We start from the raw sequence: 20936 nt of genomic DNA, 5'->3' as shown, positions 1-20936 counted from the left end.
CAAGAGGACCGTGCCCTTTCCCACCTTCCATGCCGTGCGGAACGAGCTTCTCCTCGAGGAGCTCACCATGGCGACCGAGGCACCCTCTCCGGCCTCGGCACTCTACAACGCTCCTCCCGACGGCCAGGTGTCTTCCGGAAGGCCGGCCCCTCGCCTCCTACCGCGGCCCTTGCGGTCCCTCGTCCAGCTGCCACCGCCGACGGAGCGTCGCCCCCGCAAGGGCGGGCGCGGGGGTGGCGGCTCCACCCGCGAAGGTTCCACTGGCTAGGGCTGGCCGTCCTTCTACAATCCTTGGACCGGAACCATCTCCATGTGGCCGGGTCAGGCCCCGAGTGCCTCCCGTCCTCTGGTGCCGGCTCTCCTGACTGTGCCCCCCTTATGGCGCACCTCAGACGTCTGCCTATGACATACCTCCATACGGCGTGCCTCCGACGACCCAGGCTCCGCCTCAGCTCCCCCCTCCGGGTACCCCCACCATGACTCCCTGGTCCCCGCAAGCTGGAGCCTGGGCCCAGCCTCCCTCGCCACCGCCTATAAGCACCATGGCGTTGGCCCCACCCTCATCTGATTGGGTCATCGACTTCGGTGCCTCCTACCACACCACCCCCACTGCAGGCATGCTATCTCGCTCCCATCCACCTCATTACTCCCATCCCACCTCGATTGTCGTTGGAAACGGTTCCAATCTGCCGGTCACCTCAGTAGGTGCCTCGGTTCTCCTTGGGCCGTTCTATCTCAATGATGTTCTCGTAGACCCTCACATCACCCATAATCTCCTTTCTGTCCGTCGGTTCACCACCGACAATTCTTGTTCCATTGAGTTTGACCTTTTTGATTTTTCTGTGAAGGATCTGGCGACTAGGACCCCTCTCGCCTGATGTGACAGCGCTGGCCCCTCTACACGCTCCGGCCTTCCTCCACCGGCGCGTCTCCACCTTCAGTCCTGGTCTCCACCACCACCTCCACCATTTGGCATCGTCGTCTCGGCCACCCAGGACCTGACGTCATGACCAAGCTTACCAGCAGCTTAGATTCTTCATGTAGTAGGGGACATTTTGAGGGCCTCTGTTATGCTTGTCAGTTAGGCCGACATACTCGTCTCACATTCACTACTTCTTCTCGGGCTGAGCAGGCTTTTGACCTGGTTCATTGTGATCTCTGGACCTCCCGTGTACTCAGTCTTTCTAGTTATAACTACTATTTGATGATTTTGGATGATTTTCCCCATTTTCTTTGGACTTATCTTCGGTTGAAGTCTGACACATTCACCACCCTCACACACTTCTTCGCCTGATCCACCCATTTTCGTCGCCCGGTCCGTGCCCTGCAGTGTGACAATGGCCGCGAGTTCGACAACCACGCCTCCCGTCCTTTCTTTCTCATCAATTGCATCCAGTTGCGTCTCTCGTGTCCCTACACCTCTGCCCAGAACGGCTGGGCCAAACACATGATACGCACCACCACCAATATGATCTGATGTCTTCTCTTCCAGGCATCTCTACCTGCTAGCTACTAGGCAGAGGCCTTGCACACTGCCACCCACCTCCTCAACCGCCTTCCCTCGAAGGCGGTGAGCCACCCTACTCCCCACTTCGCCTTGTACGACACAACCCCCTCCTACGACCACCTTCGCGTGTTCGGCTGTGCCTGCTATCCGAACACTTCCGCCACCGCTCCTCATAAGTTATCTCCTCGCTCCACTCGGTGCCTCTTCCTTGGCTACTCCCCTGACCACAAGGGGTATCGTTGTCTTGACCTCGCCTCACACCGCATCATCGTCTCCCGTCACGTCGTCTTCGACAAAGATGTGTTTCCCCTTGCTGACTCTTTTTTTTCTCGAACACGCAGGAGAGCTGCGCGTCAATGTATTAAGAAGAAAAGGGGAAAAGACCCCGAACAGACAGTACAACACACACACACACACCGAACCCCACCTAGCCAGAAACAACATCTGGAGCAGGGGCAGGGACAGAGTGTTTGTCAGCTGACAGACACCCCAACACTAAAACAGAAAACTAAATCACCCGACTTTGAGCTAGGAGGTAAGAAAAACCCTTAGCCCTAGCCAAAGACCACAAGAAAGCTTCCTCCCTGGCCAACCGAACGACCACCACCAAGTTTGGATGGGAACCATTGAAGACAACACCATTTCTATGCTTCCACAACATCCAAGCGCCTAAAGCGACCAAGGAGTCAAAGCCCTTCTTACTCAGCCCACCCAGCCGAGCACTATTGAAACACCACCAGTGATCAAAATCATCTATATCCTGTCCTGGAAGGAAGTCCTGCAAACCAAAAGGCCTGAGCAACTCAAACCAGAAATGACGCGCAAAGGAGCAGCCCACCAGCAGATGGTTGATAGTCTCATCATGTTGATCACAGAGCGGGCAAAGAAGCGACTGAGTCAATCCTCTTTTAGCCAATCTATCTGCTGTCCAACATTTGTTGTGACCCACAAGCCATAGAAAAAACCGACATTTGCTAGGGGCCCATGTCTTCCAAATTCGATCAGCCTGCTTGAAAAACACCGAGCCATGGAACATAGCAGTGTAAGCGGATTTTGAAGAATATTCACCGGAACTAGAAAACCTCCAAACATGACGATCTTGCACATTGGGCTGCAGCAAGGTACCTTCCAGGATCTCAGCCAATTCCAAAAACTGCACCCAGAAAGCATAGGAAAGAGCTCCCTGAACATCTTGAACCCAACTCAAATTAGTCAAGGCATCCTTAACCAATCTACTTTTGGTAACCTTCCTAGGAATAGAGGCAAACACTGCAGGGGCAAGCTCTTGGATGCAGTGCCCATGCAGCCATTTATCAGTCCAAAAGAGTGTGTTTAAACCATTTCCAATCTCAGTATACACAGCAGAATTGAATAGGCAAACCACTTCCTTTGTGAAATGAAGCGGAAAAACAGCCCACGGCCTCCCAGGATCTGATTTCTGCAACCAAAGCCACCTGACTCTAAGAGCCCAACCAGACAATTTTAAATCAAAAAGACCAAGACCACCCAATTCTTTAGGACGAGTGACTTTACTCCAAGCCAAAGAACATTGCCCTCCCTTGATTTCTTTCCCACCTTTCCAAAGGAAAGCTCTCCTTAATATGTCAATTGCCTTGATCGCCCAAGCAGGGAGATCTTGCTGACTCCTTCACACCCACCGATCTCGACTCCCTTCTTGAGTCCGATCTGATTACCCCTCCACCCAGGCACCCTGCCTCGCGCCATTGCCTGCACCGCGTGCGACCCCGACACCCTCCACTCACGCCTCTTCCCGCGCCACGTGCGGCCCCGTCGAGTCCTCCCGCGACCTGCGCGGCCCCGTCGACGAGCGCGACTCGCTTCGCCGATCCCGCCCTCGTCTACCACCTCTGCGGGCGCCCACTCCCTCGGCACCCACGGACCTAGGCCCGTCGACGAGCGCAACTTGCTATGTCGACCCCGCCGTCGTCTATCACCGCCGCGAGCCGGCCACGTCCGCGGCCCCCTACGTCCCGGCGGCCCGCTCTGCGCTGCCTGTGTATCACCCGGTCGCCATCCACCGCGACCCCGGGCACGTCCACCCGATAGTGACTCGGCGCGCCTTCGGTGTTCTTCGCCCCGTCGATCGCCTGATTCTGGCCGCTGATATGACCGTCACTCCTCCGGACGCCTCCCTGGTCCCCTCCTGTGTTCGCTACCGCCCTCGCTGACCCACACTGGCGTCGTGCTATGGAGGAGTACGCGGCCCTGCTGGCCAACCACACTTGGGACCTGGTGCCGTGTCCTCCAGGCACCAATGTGGTCACCGGCAAGTGGCTCTTTCGCCACAAGGTGACCTCGGACGGCTCTCGCGACTGTTGCAAGGCCCGTTGGGTCCTTCGGGGCTTCACCCAGCACCCCGGAGTGGACTACGACGAGACCTTCAGCCCCGTCGTCAAGTTCGCCATCGTTCACGCCGTCCTCTCCCTCGCCCTCTCCCGGGACTGGGCGATCCATCAGCTCGACGTCAAGAATGCCTTCCTCCATGACACTCTAACGGAGACTGTCTACTGCAGCCAGCCCATTGGCTTCGTCGACACCGTTCGCCCTGATCTGGTCTGCCGGCTGAACCGCTCCCTCTACGGCCTAAAGCAGGCGCCACGGGCCTGGTACAGTCGCTTCGCCTCCTACTTGGCCTCCATCGGCTTCATCGAGGCCAAGTCGGACACACCACTCTTCATCTACCGGCGCGACGATGACATCTTCTACCTCCTGCTCTACGTCGACGACATTGTGCTTACGACATCCACCGTCGATCGCCTACAGCGCACGATCATCACCCAACAGCGGGAGTTCGCGATGAAGGACCTAGGGTTCCTCCACCACTCCCTCGGCATCACCTCCGAACGCTGGCCTCAGGGTCTCTTCCTTCACCAGCGCCAGTACGTCATCGACATCCTGGAGTGGGATGGCATGTCCGACTGCAAGCTCTGCTCCACGCCTGTCGACACTTAGGCGAAGCTCTCTGTGGACGACGAGCCCCCAGTCACCGACGAGACGTCTTACCGGAGCCTGACCGGCGCGCTCCAGTACCTCACCTTCTCCAGGCCCGACATCGGCTACGCCGTCCAGCAGGTGTGCTTGAACATGCACACCGGGAGCCCCACCTCACCGCTCTCATGCAGATCCTGCGCTACCTCCGCGGCTCCCTCGACTACGACCTCCTCCTCCGTCCATCCCCGACGTCAGAGCTCGTGGTCTACACCGACACTGATTGGGCCGGCTGTCCCGACACGCGTCGATCCACTTCTGGCTATGTCGTGTTCCTGGGCGCCAACCTCGTCTCCTTGGTCGCCAAGCGGCATCTCATCGTCTCCCGCTCCAGCGCGGAGGCCGAGTAATGCGCTGTGGCCAATGTTGTGGCAGAGGCCTCCTGGTTACTCCAGCTTCTCCACGAGCTCCACAGCCCCCTCCAGCGCGCCAGCCTCGTCTACTGCGATAACGTCAACGCGGTCTACCTCTCCACCAATCTCGTGCAGCATCATCGCACGAAGCACGTGGAGATCGATCTGCACTTTATCCGTGAGAGGGTCGCTGTCGGTGACGTTCGGGTTCTCAGCGTCCCCACCACGCTGCAGTTCACCGACATCTTCACCAAGGGGCTGCCGTTGAGTGTCTTCGTCGATTTTCGTTCCACTCTCAACATCTGTACATGATAGAATTGTGACTGCGGGGGGGGGGGGGTGTTAGAGTATTGTTAGGGTTTCGGGGTTAGTCCTTGTGTAATTACCTGTATACCCTCAGTGTAATAGGCTTGGTCCAATTACTCAGCTTATATATATATGCTCACCCAACCTGGTTAGGGTTTCCCACATATACTATGCCATATTACATACACAAATCCATTATTGTTGGTTCTCATATCTTTGTAGCACATGTGTTTGCAGATTAGGTTGAAGAACCATAGAAGATTCAACATTCTTTTTAGAATCTTTTTCTTTAGTGTTGTGGCATGTTAGAAGGGCAGGCCTGGTGCAGCGATAGAGCCTACCGTCTGTAACCGGAAGGTCCCGGGTTCGAGCCTCAGCCTCTGCATATTATGCGGGTAAGGCTTGACGCTTAAAGATACCCTTCCCCAGACCCCGCACAGTGCGGGAAGCCTACGACACTGGATACGCCCTTTTTTAGTGTTGTGGTATGTTGGCAATATATTTAAAACCCACATACTAGCAAGAACGTTACAATAGTAATTACAACACTGTTGGTCTTGGTTGACAATTCATTTTTTTATTTTGCCCATCTCGGTCTTTTGTCAGCTTGTCACCCTAGTAGATAATCATGGTGACACAGACTATAGCGATGATTAAGGAGCAAATCCGTCTGTGGATTCTAGGAGGAGCAATGCATTTAGCAAGGCTGCTGTAAGTTTTGGGGAAGGAGAGGGGGTTGGTTTTGGGACATTTGTGTCACCATACCTAATGTCTCCTTCCCTAGTGTGGTGTACTTGTATACTTTAGCCCTTGCAGGCGCTCATCTTCTTTTTAATATAACAGGCAATTCTCTTGCCGGTTTTCAAAAAAAAAGAATTTCTTTAATTATTAAAGTATATGGAACACACATTTTTATTTTCCCAAGCTAGTTGTGAAGTAATAAGATCTTTCACTGAACATAAACCTGTTGTATCATCCTGTCATAATCATCACAGTGTTCGAAATAGCTTTGCTTTGAATAACTGCGTCTGTTTTTACAGCTACACTTGATATTATCTTTAATTGGAAGGCCAGACGAACGATGGAATTTGCAGTTAAGCTGAGATATGTTCTAAAATTCACAATGGCAGCCTTGTGGGTGGTACTACTACCAGTTACATATGCATACACCTGGGAAAATCCAACTGGAATCATCAGAATTATCAAAAGCTGGTTCGGAAATGGTCGAAACCACCTGCCACTATTTGTTGTTTCAGTAGTCATATACTTGTCACCCAGTATGCTTTCTGCTATACTTTTTCTTCTTCCATTTCTACGTCGGAGCCTTGAAAGTTCAGACTTCAAGCTTGTGAGGTTCATCATGTGGTGGTCTCAGGTGAACTTGATATTTAATAAATTATACACTATCCATCCCCTAATTCTGAATTATCATTTCACTTCAGTGTACCGGGTTTTCTATTATCTTGACCCAAACCTCGGTGTTTATACTAGTTTTTACCTCTTAATACAATGATACCAGTTCTGTGTGTTAGACTATGTTGCTAGATTGCAGAATACAACAAACCCTAGCTACAGTAACGGGTACAAAATATAGAACCCTAATGGGCCAGCACACATACGGCCCGGCCATGGGGGCCATCCCCGGGGTCGCACCGCGCGCAGGAGGGGGCGCGGCCAACGCAGCCCTGTAGGAGAGAGGGAGAGGAGGGAGAGGAGGGAAGAGCTCGCCGGAGGAGGGGAGAGGTGGCCGGCGGCGGCTGGGGGAAGGGAGGGGTGGCGGGCGGCGGCGACTGGGAGTCAAGGCTCTGGTACCATGCTAGATTGCAGAATACAACAAACCCTAGCTATAGCAACGGGTACAAAATATAGAACCCTAATGGGCCAGCACACATACGGCCCATAATACTCTAACATATGTAATTAGACTGATCATGTCTGCCATATATGTTGATCATGCTTGCCATATGTGCCTTGGTATCTATGGTTGTTGATCATAGATTAGGCAAGGATCTCCATTGATTGGGTGCTCTCTATAAATCTTAGACGATCCTTGCCTATATATTGTACACCCCTTGTACTTCTACCATCAATCCAATATCTAGCCGCTCATATTCTGTCATGGTATCTACTATCTAGAGACCTAGATTTCCCCTAACAACTTCTGCTTTTCTTTCTAGCCCTGCCACTAGGCCTCCCCTAGCAGCTCCAATCTGCTCCATGGACGACCTCGACGCTGCTACCCTCTAGACGTAGTGCGCCCAGGCCGAACAAGCTGTCGCCGAGGCCGCTCAGGCTACTGCTGCCTAGGAGAAGGCAACCCTGCTTGAAGCCCTCTCCAAGGTGCGAGCCGTCATCGCTGCCACTCGCGCCTGTGAGCGTGTTGCTGCGCTTGCGTGGGAGAAGATGGCCGCCCTCGTCGCCCTAGAGCGACAATTGAAGGACACTGAGGAGGATGCAACCTTCAACCAGGACAAAAACCACTCCATCCCCGATGTCATCGGCACCTACGAGACCGCCAAGGTGGCCAATCTCCACGCGCAGGTAGTTGCTGTCCAGAACATCCGCTCCCTCGTCATGGTTGTTCTGGATCCCCTCTCCACCCACTATACGCACTGGTGTGACCTCATGCTGCTGACGCTTTGTCGCTACGCCCTTGATGGTCACGTCCTTGATGTCGTCTCCAACACCCTGTCCTGCTATAGGCACGACAACATCGTCATGTCCTGGCTCTTCGGCACCATCACTGTCGAGCTTCAAGAGATCGTCCACGAGCCCAGGGAGACGGCTCAACCCTCTCTAGTCTGGGCGCCGCCGGCTAGGGCTCGAGCCTAGCAGGCCTCGGCTTTGATCCCTCTCTTCCGGCCTTGTTCCTGCCCTCAGATGTTGCTGCCCCTCACTCCCACCTTGCCCATAGCCCTCACTGCTGATGCCACTACTTGGGAGAATGAGGCCGTTGTCATCGCCAACCTTCGTGCCCAGGCGGTGGGTGTCCAGAATATATGCTCTCTTCTCCCTGTTATCCTTGACTCGACTTCCTCCACCTACACCTGTTGGCGTGACCTCATCCTCCTCACCTAGCGCTACGCCCTGGACGACCACATTCTCGCCGACACCGCATCCCTCACTGTCGTCTTCTAGCTGCACATGGATAGTGTGGTCCTCTTGTGGATCCTTGGGATCGTCAACATTGAGTTGCTTGTGAGGCCTATCCCTAGGTTGCCATCGATGAGCTATTCCTCGGCAATAGTGAGGCTCACACTCTTCACCACGATGCTGCCTTTTAGATCTTTGTCCAGGTCGACCTCTCCGTCATCGAGTATTGCCGCCAGATGAAGGGCATGGTGGTCTCCCTCTGTGACCTCGAGGAGCCCGTTTCTGATCGCATGCTCATCCTCAACCTTCTCCGTGCCCTCAACGAGCGCTACAATCACCTATGTACTTGGACCATTCACTCGGTCCCGTTCCTATCCTTCCACAAGGTCCACAATGACCTCATCCACGAGGAGCTCACTAAGGGGCCCTCCTCGCTCCGACACCGGCACAAGATACAACATCTCCTTACCAAACACAGACGTGCAACCTATCTGCCAAGGATCATGGATGCTACAAGAACAACAAATAGGAAAAGAGAAGTGCAGAGTACATACCAAGCATGGACAATAAAAAGGCTTGTATTATCTAACCTTACCAATTTTGCTATTGCAAGTGTTAGATGTTAGGTTTTTTTTTGCATATCCTCGCCTAGGTGATGCTCATATGGCGTTGCCTCGCCGCACGCCTAACTCGCCTTAACGCCTTAATAACCTTGGACACCGCTACTGTTCTCTACTGCTCCACCCTCGAGGGCCAGACCTTGCGTCCGCCCTGTTCCATTGCGCTTGTCTGTGCCTCCAGTCTATGGCTCTAGGTGTTCTCCCCACCAGCCTAGGGCTAGGGGGTGCGAGGTCCAGGGTGGTGGTCGCCGTCGGTGCAAGGGCAGCCGTGGTGGTGGCCAGGAGGACATCCCTTGGCCCTTCATCTACAACTTGTTGACTGACCGCATCACCATGTGGCCTGTCTCGTCCCTAGGTGGCCTCCCTAGCGTCTGCTTCCACCCAGTCGACTCACTTGACAGTGCCTGGTTTGGGGTATCCCCTTGGCCACCTTACCTTTACGCCACCAGCACCTCAGGCCTCGTTTCTACCACTGCCACCCCACTCCGCTCTGTCCCGGAACCCGAGGCCTGGTGGGTTGGATTGACAATCTCTTGCTAACTCCTTCAACATGATGACCCTAACTCCTCCCGCTATCACCGACTGGGTTGCTGATTTCGGTGCCTCCTACCACACCACTCCGAACACTGGTATACTCTCTTCTTTCTACCCACCTCCCCCGCCCACTCCTTTACCTATCATTGTTGGCAATAGAAACATTCTTCTGGTCATCTCTGTAGGTGATTTGATTCTTCCTCGACCTTTTCATCTTTTTGCAATGTCCTTGTCGCCCCTACATACCATTCAAAAGCTTTTATCTATTTGCCATTTTACCACAAATAACTCTTGCTTTATTGAGTTTGATCCTTTTGGCTTCTTCGTGAAGGATCTCGCTACCCGGGGTCTTCTCGCGCGCTGTGATAGCTCTGGCCCCTGTACACCCTGTGGCTGCCTATGTCCACCTCACCATATCCTGCTTCTGCTACATCACCGCCTTCGTCCTCGCCACAGCCGCATGCTCTGACTACTTCCACTACATCCAGTACTTGGCATCGTTGACTCGGACATCCTAGCCTAGCTGTGTTGTCCAAGCTGTGTAGTGGTTCAGTCTTTTCTTGTACTAGGGGCACCCTTGAGCATCTATGCCACGCCTGTCAGTTAGGTCATCATGTTCGACTTCCTTTCTCTAGCCCCTCTCAGGCTATGTACAATTTTGATCTCATACGCTATGATTTATGGACCTCTCCTGTTACTAGTGTTTCGAGTTATAAATATTATCTGATGATTCTTGACGATATTCTCATTATTCCTGGACTTTTTCTTTGCGTTCGAAGTCTGATACTTTTGCGACTCTTCTCCACTTTTTCGCTTGGGTTTCCACTCAGTTTGATTGCACCATCAAAGCTGTCAAGTGTAACAATAGTCGTGAGTTTTATAACTCCTCTCGGTCCTTTTTTCCTCACATGGAGTCCAGCTCCTAATGTCCTGCCCCTACACTTTTCTCTTAGAATGGCAAGGCTGAGTGCATGATTCACATTACTAACAATGTCAAGCGTTCCCTGTTATTTCAGGCCTATATTTTTGCTTGCTACTGGGCTGAGAGCCTCCACACCGCCACCCACCTTCTTAATCGTCTTCCTACTACGAAGACTCGTGCATCTACATCCCGTGTTGCCCTTTTTAGCACCACTCCCTCCTATGACCATCTTCATGTTTTTGGGTGTGCGTGCTACCCCGACCTTTCTAGCTCTGCTCCCCATAAGCTTGGTACTCTCTCTGCCCACCGCGTCTTCCACGGGTACTCTCCTGATCACAAACGGTACCTTTGTCTTGACCTCACCCCTCATCGTCTCTTGATCTCCCATCACGTCATCTTTGCTGAGATAGATTTCCCCTTCTCGACTATCAGCCCACCATCACCTCACTTCCCGATTTGGATTTTATTCATAATTCTGACTTCGTGGTGCCCTATGGTTAGCTATCCTTTGTTTTTCTCCGTGCAAGTTCTCTCACATTGCTTTGGTCTGTGGCACCAGTGCCCCTAGACTCCCTCTAGGCTGCCATGCCGCCCCTCACTGACTCGTGTGCCACCCTATTGACCCCTGCTGGGCCCTGCCCCTGGCCTTCTCTAGTGCCCTTGTTTGCATTGGCTCCTCGCTGCTACACCCAACTTGTACATGTCTATCATCGATGTGCCCGGGTGGGTACACCGCCCACTCTAGCGTCGAGCCGGTGGTGTATCACCCCCTTCATCGCGACCCTCGCCACATTCACCCGATTGTGACCCAATAGACCGTTGGGGTCCTTCACCCTATCAATCGACTCGTCCTCTCCATGACCTCCTTATTGTCGGTCTCCCCATGCTGTCTTCTGTCCATAGCGCCGTTGCCAATCCTCATTGACACCGCATTATGGAAGATGAATACTGGTCCCTCGTTGCCAATCACACCTAGGATCTAGTGCCTCGTCCTCCAGGCGGCAATGTGGTTACTGGCAAGTGGGTCAGGACACATAAGCAGAAGGCAGATGGCTCTCTAGACAGGTACAAAGCCTGCTGGGTTCTTCGAGGCTTCACTCAGTGTCCTGCCGTTGACTACGATGAGACGTTCAGTCTCGTCTTGAAGCCTGTTACCATCTCTGCAATTCTCACTTTGGCCCTCTCTTGTTCTTGGTCAGGTCATCAGTTGGATGTCAAGAATGTGTTTTCTCATGGCACTCTCATTAAGATTGTCTACTCTAGTCAGCTTGCCGACTTTGTTGACCCTACTCACCCCGATATGGTCCGCAAGCTCAACAAGCCCTCTATGGTCTGAAGCAAGCCTCCCGAGCTTGGTACAACCGCTTTGCCACATATCTGTTCATCTACCAATGCGATAGTGACACCGTGTACCTCTTACTTTATAGCCGCTTTGCCACATATCTTCTCTCCCTTGGTTTTGCTGAGGCCAAGTCGCACACATATTTGTTCATCTACCAGTGTGTTAGTGACACTGTGTACCTCCTATTTTATGTTGATGACATCGTGTTCATTGCCTTCTCTTCGGGCCTCCTACACCGGATCATCACCGCCCTTCAACATGGGTTGACCATGAAGGATTTGACTCATCTTCACCACTTTCTGGGGATTGTTGTTGAGCGTCGCTCTGGGCCTATTTCTCCAGCAGCAACAGTATACCCTAGATATCCTCGAGCGTGCTGGCATGCTAGATTGCAAGCCCTGTTTGACCCCGGTGGACACGCATGCCAAGCTCTCTGGTGACTGTGCTCCTATGAGTGACCCCACTGTCTACCGCAACTTTATCGACACTCTTCAGTATCTCACCTTCACCAGGCCCAACATCATGCATGTTGTCCAATAGATCTGTCTCTACATTCATGATCCCTGTGATTCACACTGGAGCGTGATGAAGCGGATCCTTCGGTACCTTCAGGGTATTGTTAAATACTGTCTCCACCTTCAGCGCTCCACACATGAGTTGATCGTCTACACAGACACTGACTGGGCTGAGTGCCTAGATACCCGCTGGTCTACCTTTGCTATGCGGTATTTGTTGGGGGCTTGGGGCCAACCTCATCTCTTGGTTCTCTAAGCGTCAACCTGTCATGTTGAGGCCGAATACCGGACTATTGCTAATGGCATGGCTGAGGCGAGCTGGTTGCGTCAGCTTCTCTAGGAGCTTCACATTTCCCACACTAGGAGCACGCTGGTCTACTGCGACAATGTCAGCGCCTTCTACCTCTCTGTCAACCCTGTCCCGCATCAGCGCACGAAGCATGTCGAGGTCGACCTTCACTTCATCCCTGAGCGCGTTACTGTCAGGGTCGTCTGCGTCCATCATGTCTTGACAAGCTTGTAGTTTGCCGACATTTTCACCAAGGGTCTTCCCTCCTCGTTGTTCTTGGATTTCGGTCTAGTCTCAACATCTGTCACGACTAGAGTTTCGACTGGGGGCGGGGGTAGATTATTGTTTTCTCTGTTGTATCATGTCTAAGTGTAACGGGCCTTGGTCTAGCCCATATAACTCTTTTTACTAATACATACAACACTCAACCCACTCTATGGGCTAGGGTTTCCAACACTATCATGCCTTAGGATTGCACTACACACTAGTGCCTCTGGAGGTCTCTGTTGGACATGTCCACCATCTCAACCAGTGTTGGACAACCTTTTCTTCAATTGATGCTACTCTAGCCTATCACATACATCATCGTTCTGGACTCAATTCCTTCTTCCATGGCCATAAAATCCAACGTAAGATACATATTTTTGCAACATTTATTAGCTAGACATTAGATTATTTTATCTTTTGTGGTACCCTCTTGTAATATAGAACGTTGGATTCTTGACGCCACTTCATCCATCTTGCTTTGATTCTATGGCTAACATTGTCATCAATATTCGTCTCTATGTAGCATTGATCATAAATACTGAAAGTTATTTTTCCTGGGCACTACTTGACCTTCCAAACTAATATGCCTTTCTCATGTGTTATGTGAAGTAGTGACGACGTCACATCTCATATAGTCTAAAATCATGCCTTAATAGGCTTCTATGGGTATTTATTAGACTCCTATTTAATAATGGGTTTTTTAAATTGGTGCCCTTAGTTTTGGTGGTGTGCTCAACTATACCCTTAGTCGTGTTTTTTGCTCAGCTGTGCCCTTCCAGTGCTATAGAACAGAAGGACACAACTGAGCAAAAAACACGACTAAGGGTATAGGTGAGCACACCACCAAAACTAAGGGCACCAATTTAAAAAACCCAATAATATAATGATGTGCAAGCTCTTTTGTGTATTCCAGAAAAAATGTAGCAACCAAGATGATGGATGCTAACTTAAAAAATTGTAGATTTTTTACTTAAATAACCTTTTGTATTATGAAAGATACCTTTTGGGACAATTTACTTTTAGGTAATTAACATTATTTTACTTATTGGTTTCTATGCTGGAACTAATGTGTAAGTTTTTCATAATGCTGACTATAGTTGAACATCATGAACTAATGCTGTGTGTCTTCGTGCAGCCTCGTCTGTTTGTTGGTAGGGGGATGCATGAAAGTGCTTTCTCACTTTTCATGTAAGATACATGCTTTGTTGTGTGCATGTGCATGGTTGCAGCTTATTTAGCAAAACTATTTTAATTAGAAAGATAGGTATCAGTTTTATTATCTTCTAATTTAATACAATGATCTCGATTTGTGTTTTTAGGTACACCATGTTCTGGATTGCTCTTCTCTTGATAAAGTTTGCATTTAGCTACTACGTGGAGGTACTTCTATACACAATTTTGTTTTGCCATGGTTTATTTGAACAATCATCAATTCAACGAAGTCAATACCATGTGTTTGGTAGCCAAACATACGACTATAGGTGTGCCTTCAAATTGAAGCCGTCTGTAGTCATTTAACATATTCATGCTACTGTTAGTTATTATTTATTATTTTTTTGAAGATTCACATAACCGGTACGTTGAAGTTCACTTTGGTATTATTAAGATATAACATAATATAAGCAAATATATTCTTAAGATGCGACATAATATTCAGCCATTAATGGGTTACTTCAGCCATTCAATGTTTATTTCAACGTACAACAGGAACAAATATCTAGCCATTCAAGGGTTAATTCAGCCATTTAAGGGTTACTTCAGCCATTGCGAACGTCGCGAGCGGCGGGGGTAGGCATAGCGGTGGGTTGGTCGGCGTGGCAGAGGAATTATCGATAGAGGCGCAACATGTGAAGGCGCGATTAGCGGGATTAGGCCGAGCGGGCGCGCGAACGGGGGCCGTAGCCAGACGATGCATGGTCGAGCGGGGGCGCGCGCCATTGTGGCTGGTTCGGGGGTGGTTTAATTTTTTTTTTGAACAAACGCAGGAGAGCTGCGTGTCATTATATTAAGAAGAAAAAAAGAACATAGGAGAGACAAGACTTGTCAACCCCTAATTACAAAGGCCCCTAGGCCGAGACCCCTCCGGCAATAACACAACGCACCACACACACACAAGGTAACAACCCGACCAAAAACGACTACCAGCAGGAAAACTGCTAAGGTCCCCTAGGGAGCTGGCGCAGCAGGAGGTCCTGCAGAGCTGATGCACCAGCCAAACACCAGACGTTGCCCTCCTCAATCACAGCACTCTGAACTCGCTGGGTGCAGGGCACAACCCCCTCAAAAACACAAGCATTACGGTGCTTCCAAATCTCCCAAGCAACCAAAATGATCAAGGAATTAAGACCTTTTCTTAGACTCTTCTCCACTTTCTTGATACTTTGGCACCACCAATTTGAGAAACGAGTGCATCCATGCTGAGGCACAATGGCAAGGAGGCCTAAATTGTGTAGCATGGACGTCCATATCTGCCGAGCGAACACGCAGGAGACAAGAATATGCTGGATGGTTTCCTCGGCCTGATCACACAGAGGGCAAGCAACTGGATGGGGCAGACCTCTTTTTGCAAGTCGATCAGCTGTCCAAACCCTGTTTTTGATTGCCAACCATACAAAGAATTTGCATCTTAAGGGGGCCCAGGTCTTCCAGACACGTCGCCAAGGGCCAAAAGGGATAGAGCCAACAAAGAGAGCATCATAGGCCGATTTGCTACAATAAGTACCATGAGCAGAGAGGCACCAGATGTGTTGGTCTGCGATGTCAGGTTGCAGAACTACCCCATCAACCAAGTTCCATAGCTGCAGATACTCTACTAGGACCGTTACAGACAATCCTCCCCGAATATCTGACACCCATTGACGATTTGTGAGCCCCTCAGCTACTGTTCTTCGCTTTAAAGCCCTTCTAGAAATCACTTGGATAAGGGTTGGACAGTGTTCAGCCACAGTTTTACCAAGGAGCCAACGATCAGACCAGAACTTCACAGATTCACCACTGCCTACCACTGAGGTAATAGCCACATCAACGAGGGCCTTTGCATTACGATGCACTCGGATAGGGAGACCAGCCCATGGCCTTGACGCGTCAGTCTTTTGTAACCAAAGCCACCTGGCACGTAGGGCCCATCCAAACATCTCCAGGTTGAGAATACCCAGACCACCATACTTGAGAGGCCGCTGGACAGCTTCCCAGGACACGAGACAGTTACCTCCATTTGCATCAACGTTGGTAGGCTAGTTCAGGTGATGAATATCACTTCTCTCTTTGTGTGTGTATATATATTCATAGCAGTAAATGGCATCTATGTGTAAGCTAGTAAGAGATAATTGAACTGATTGTTATTTATTATTTCAAACACATGTTTTTGAAACTATGTCTCCAACTCAATTATGTTTGTTCCTATAGATCAAACCTCTTGTTGAACCCACCAAGGTTATCATGAAGACCCCCATACATACGTTTCGGTGGCATGAATTTTTCCCAAGAGGTATGCATGTTTTTCGAACAATATTTCGTGCTCATTCAATTATACTGACACCAAAGTTTATTTTGCAGAAAAGAGCAATATCGGTGTTGTTATTGCAATTTGGGCTCCAATCATTCTGGTAGGATCTTCTCTTTTCCTTTTCTCTAGATTTTAAGGCCTTATAACCACACATATTGTTTTCTTCTGAAAATAGGAACTTCAATTGTTTTTCTCCTATTAAATAAATGTGTATTATGTGGACTCGAACAGTCTAGAGGACGACATTGATTTTCGTGCATTTTTTGTTTTCTTTACAGGTATATTTCATGGATACACAAATTTGGTATACAATCTTCTCCACTCTACTTGGTGGAATTTACGGTGCTTTCCAACGGCTCGGAGAGGTATTGTTCTTGTTGACCTTTTTCTACATACCTTGGAAAAATATTTTCAGATTTATTTATGGCAGAAATTATCTAGCGAATATAGGAAGCAACAACACTTCAATTTGTTTTAATGAAGATTATTAACAGTTGTCCACTACTGGTAAAATAGAGGAAATGTTTTTATTAGAATCTTGGAATAACCCATGCGGTAAATCCTAGTACTTGAGTCCCTAACCCTGAGAAAGGATTTTTTTGCTGTTTGTTTAATTAATTCTGGTGAATGGAATGTGCTCAATACGTTCAGAGGTCAGGAGTAACTAAAAAATATATCTAGAACGTTATAGATTACCCTAAATAGATCTATGACTTTGTTGTCGATGCTTTTCTAGGCAAGCACTACAAGCGCTGGCCCATGTCTAGTGGGGCCCAGCTGGCGCCTTCTTTAGCCCAACCGACGACAGGAGAGGCCCAGGAGTTGTGGCTGACATAGATATTGATAGAAAATAATTAGATAATATTGCTAGTTAATATCTTTGGAAGGTTTAGATTTGTTTGAGTTTCTTAAGGATCAAGTTAGGAGTCCTGTCTAGGCGACTAGGCTATAGTTGGGACCTACGATAGCAAAAGGCAGAGAAGAAACAACCCTTAAGGGCATGTTTTGGGAGCAAGGGGATTGAAGGGGATTGAGGGTGCTAGGATCCCCTTCCTATTCTAGCCCCCTCAATCCCCTCCAATTCCATTGTCCCAAACAAACCCTAAAGCGTGCCGCAGGTCAGGGGTCTCTCTCCCTGTTCTGCTATAATCTTGCCCTAATTCCTAACATCTTGGTACTCTAAGCCAAGATCATGTGTGCTTGTGCGGCCCCACCACGACCCCTGCGGCACCCCCACTCCCACCACCACCACCCCGACGCTACCCATCAGTTCCATCACCACCCTTGCCCCACCATGTCGAACAACAAGGCACTTGCCACGACGCCAACTGCCACCAACAATCTCCTAGCCTCCATGGCCCAAATACTGGTTAGCCTGTCCGATATCCAACCTCGTCAAGTGGCCATGGACGACAAGGTTGTTGGAATAAGTCTCGTGGTCTGTGGGGATGACAACAACAACATCATCTCAGTCTTTTTGACTGCAGGACTGCAGGTGTGGAGGACTGCAGTTAGGACAACAATACCTTTGTGCTGCAGTTTTTGACTGTACTTTAGCATCTAGAAGACAACATCTTGTTATTTAGCATCTAGAGGACAACACCTTTGTGTAGCGTGTAGTGCTACAATTTTTGACTGCACTTTAGCATCAAGAGGACAACATCCTGTGTAGTGTGTAGTGTTGCAGTTTTTGACTGCACTTTAGCATCTAAAGGACAACATCTTATGCTTTAGCTTCTAGAGGACAACACTTTTGTGTAGTGTGTAGTGTAGTGTGTAGTGCAGCCCCTATGGTTATAAATATGTATCTCCAACCGTTAGATCGGTATGGCATTTCGGTAGTGTGTGAGAAATAAACGAAAAATTGCCCCAACTTGTAGTGTCATCCTCTCGATGAGAATAAGAGTCCTGTTGCTTACAATTGGTATCAGAGCCAAACTATCCTGCAACCTAAACATCTCTTGCTCATCTCCTTCCCGCACCTCTCCCCATATTCAGTCGGCAGCAAGAGCTCCAACTGTTTCTTCCTCTCCTGCTCGGACGAGCAGCCTTTCGTTTGAGACATCCTCTTCCACACGCAGCGACCCCTCGCTAGCACACCATGTCTCTACGCTCGATCATATCGAGTGCGCGACGCCAGCAGGAGGCTGAGGTCGCTGCGGGACAATAACGCGAGCGAGCAGCAGTAGAGGATGCAGTGACAGCGGCGTGGGCAACACGGCTAGCGGCGGTGGAACTAGCAGCAGCGAGAGAGGAAGTAGAAGCAGCGGAGGCGGCGGATGCTGCACGTGCGGCGGCGGCAGAGCTCAAGGCTCTAAGCGGCAGTAGCGCCGACAACTCTGTTTCTGGCGACGACAACACCAACGACGAGCTCAGGCTGGCAAGGGAGGCAGCACAAGAGCAGGCAGCACAATGGGCAGCCGTGCACGACGGCACCCTAGATAGGCACAGACGTGCCGACGGCGCTCCAGACGAGAACGCGCAAAGCGGCAGCCTAGACGTGCGTGAACGTGCCGGGGGTGCTCCCGACGCGGCGGTCGGGTCGACGAAAATCATGACCTTTACAGGCGGCGTGGCTCTCCCTCCCCAAATCTGTACCATGGTTACCGCGGGGTCCAAGCCGTTGCCAGGGACATCGGTCTCAGCGATGGGTGGCCTACCCTCACCAAGACCAACTACGTCGAGTGGGTCGAGGTGATGAGGGTACGCCTCTAGGTTCGCCACATGTGGGAAGCAGTTTGGTACGACGACGTCGACTACTACGAGGATCGACGGACGCTGGATGCCCTCATTACTGTAGTCCCACTCGAGATGCAGTTTTAGCTTTCTCAGAAGCGGACTGCCAAGGAGGCCTGAGACGCCATCGCTACGACCTGCATCGACAGAGACCGTGCCCGCAAGACCACACTGCAGACACTTCGCAAGGAGTGAGAGAATCTGGCCTCAAGTCAGGTGAGGATGTCGATGACTTTGCTCTGCGCCTCAACACTCTATTGCAGAATATGGTGCAGTTCGGCAACGACACCTACGATGAGGAGACAGCTGGATGAGAATGGTCCGCACGTGGAGGTCGAGCACGGAGTCATGAGGATCTTGGACCCCTCTTGTCGCCTTCTTGCCAAGGTACGCAGGAGTCCAAATCGGCTTTACATCTTCGACGTGAAGGTGGCACAACCTTGCTGCCCTGCTGCTCGTCGGGACGACGTGGCATGGCAGTGACACGAGCGCTTCGGGCACCTTAACTTTGAGGCCCTAAAGCGGCTTAGTGCCTAAGAGATGGTACGAGGCCTGCCCTGCCTTGACCATGTGGAGCAGTTCTGCGATGTCTACGTGTTGACAAAGCAGAGATGGCTCCCCTTTCTCCAGCAGTCGAGCTTCCGAGCCAAGGAGAGGCTCGAGCTCGTGCATGGAGACTTGTGTGGCCCGGTGACACCAGCCACACCAGGAGGACGACGCTACTTCTTGCTACTCGTCGACGACCTCTCCCGCTACATGTGGGTGATGGTCCTTGGTAGCAAGGGAGAGGCTGCGAACGTCATCAGGCGTGTGCAGGTCACTGCGGAGGCAAAGTGTGGCCGCAAGCTGCTTCTGCTGCACATCGACAACGGTGGCAAATTCACGGCGGCTGAGTTCGCGTCGTACTGCGCGGATGAGGGCGTTCAGTGCCACTACTTCGCGCCGTGCAGCCCGTAGCAGAACGGCGTCGTCGAGCAGCGCAACCAGACGGTTGTGGGGATGGCTCGGGCTCTCCTCAAGCAGAGGGGAATGCCGACTGCCTTCTGGGGAGAGGCGGTGGTGACAGCGGTCTACATTTTCAACCGCTCGCCCACCAAGGCACTCAACGGGATGACACCATACGAGGCTTGGCATGGGCGCAAGCCGGCGGTCTCTCACCTATGGGTCTTCGGCTGCCTCACGTTCACTAAGGAGATTGGCCACATCGGCAAGCTCGACAATAGGAGCACTCCGGTGGTGTTCATTGGCTACGAGGAGGGCTCGAAGGCCTACCACATCCTTGACCTAGGAACACAGCGTGTGCGCATGGTCCTCTACGGCTTGCGACAGGCTCCGAGGGCGTGGAATGCCAAGCTGGATTCCACGCTCAAGAGGATGGGCTTCATGCCATGCCCGCACGAGGCGGCCATCTATTGGCAGGGCAATGAAGAAAATGCCCTGCTGGTGGGTGTCTACGTCGACGACTTGGTGATCACTGGCGCCAAGGATGTAGAGGTGGCGGCGTTCAAGGAAGAAATGAAGGCCATCTTACAGATGAGTAAGCTGGGGCATCTCTCCTACCTGGGGATTGAGGTGCACCAGGGTGACTCTGGGATCATACTTCGCCAGACGGCCTACGCCAAGCGCATTGTTTAGCTAGCTGGGTCACCAATTGTAACCCAGCTCTCACTCCGATGGAGGAGAGGCTGAAGCTGAGTCGTGACAGCACGACATAGGAGGTGTACGCTACACAGTACCGACGTCTTGTGGGGAGCCTTCGCTACCTCGTCCACACACGACCGAACTTGGCATACTCCGTCGGCTACGTTAGTCGGTTCCTGCAGTGGCCGACGACGGAGCACGAGAAGGCTCTGAAGAGGATCGTCTGCTGCGTTGCGGGGACTCTCGACCAGTGTCTCTACTACTCGAGGTGGCCTGGGAAGGCACACCTTGTCGGGT

The 20936-nt window shown here is 51.1% G+C and overlaps 1 protein-coding gene across 7 annotated transcripts in view; it reads left to right on the top strand.

Moving 5' to 3' along the window:
* The window catches only part of LOC100502361 (callose synthase 3), a 93405-nt gene that overhangs the window by 19550 nt on the left and 52919 nt on the right, over positions 1-20936 (top strand). For all 7 annotated transcript variants that reach the window (XR_004852581.1, XM_020539334.2, XM_035962483.1 and 4 more), the window contains 6 exons: positions 6216-6550; positions 13893-13945; positions 14077-14137; positions 16163-16244; positions 16313-16362; positions 16541-16627. Coding sequence is in view for 6 of the 7 variants with exons in the window: in XM_020539334.2 (XP_020394923.1) it covers positions 6216-6550; positions 13893-13945; positions 14077-14137; positions 16163-16244; positions 16313-16362; positions 16541-16627 (668 nt within the window). In the remaining variant the exon portion in view is untranslated. The remainder of the gene's footprint in view (positions 1-6215; positions 6551-13892; positions 13946-14076; positions 14138-16162; positions 16245-16312; positions 16363-16540; positions 16628-20936) is intronic.

Source organism: Zea mays, chromosome 1, assembly GCF_902167145.1.
Source record: "Zea mays cultivar B73 chromosome 1, Zm-B73-REFERENCE-NAM-5.0, whole genome shotgun sequence".
NCBI lineage: Eukaryota > Viridiplantae > Streptophyta > Magnoliopsida > Poales > Poaceae > Zea > Zea mays.
Note: the sequence above shows the minus strand (reverse complement) of the source record. Positions and strands in the feature narration are given on the sequence as shown.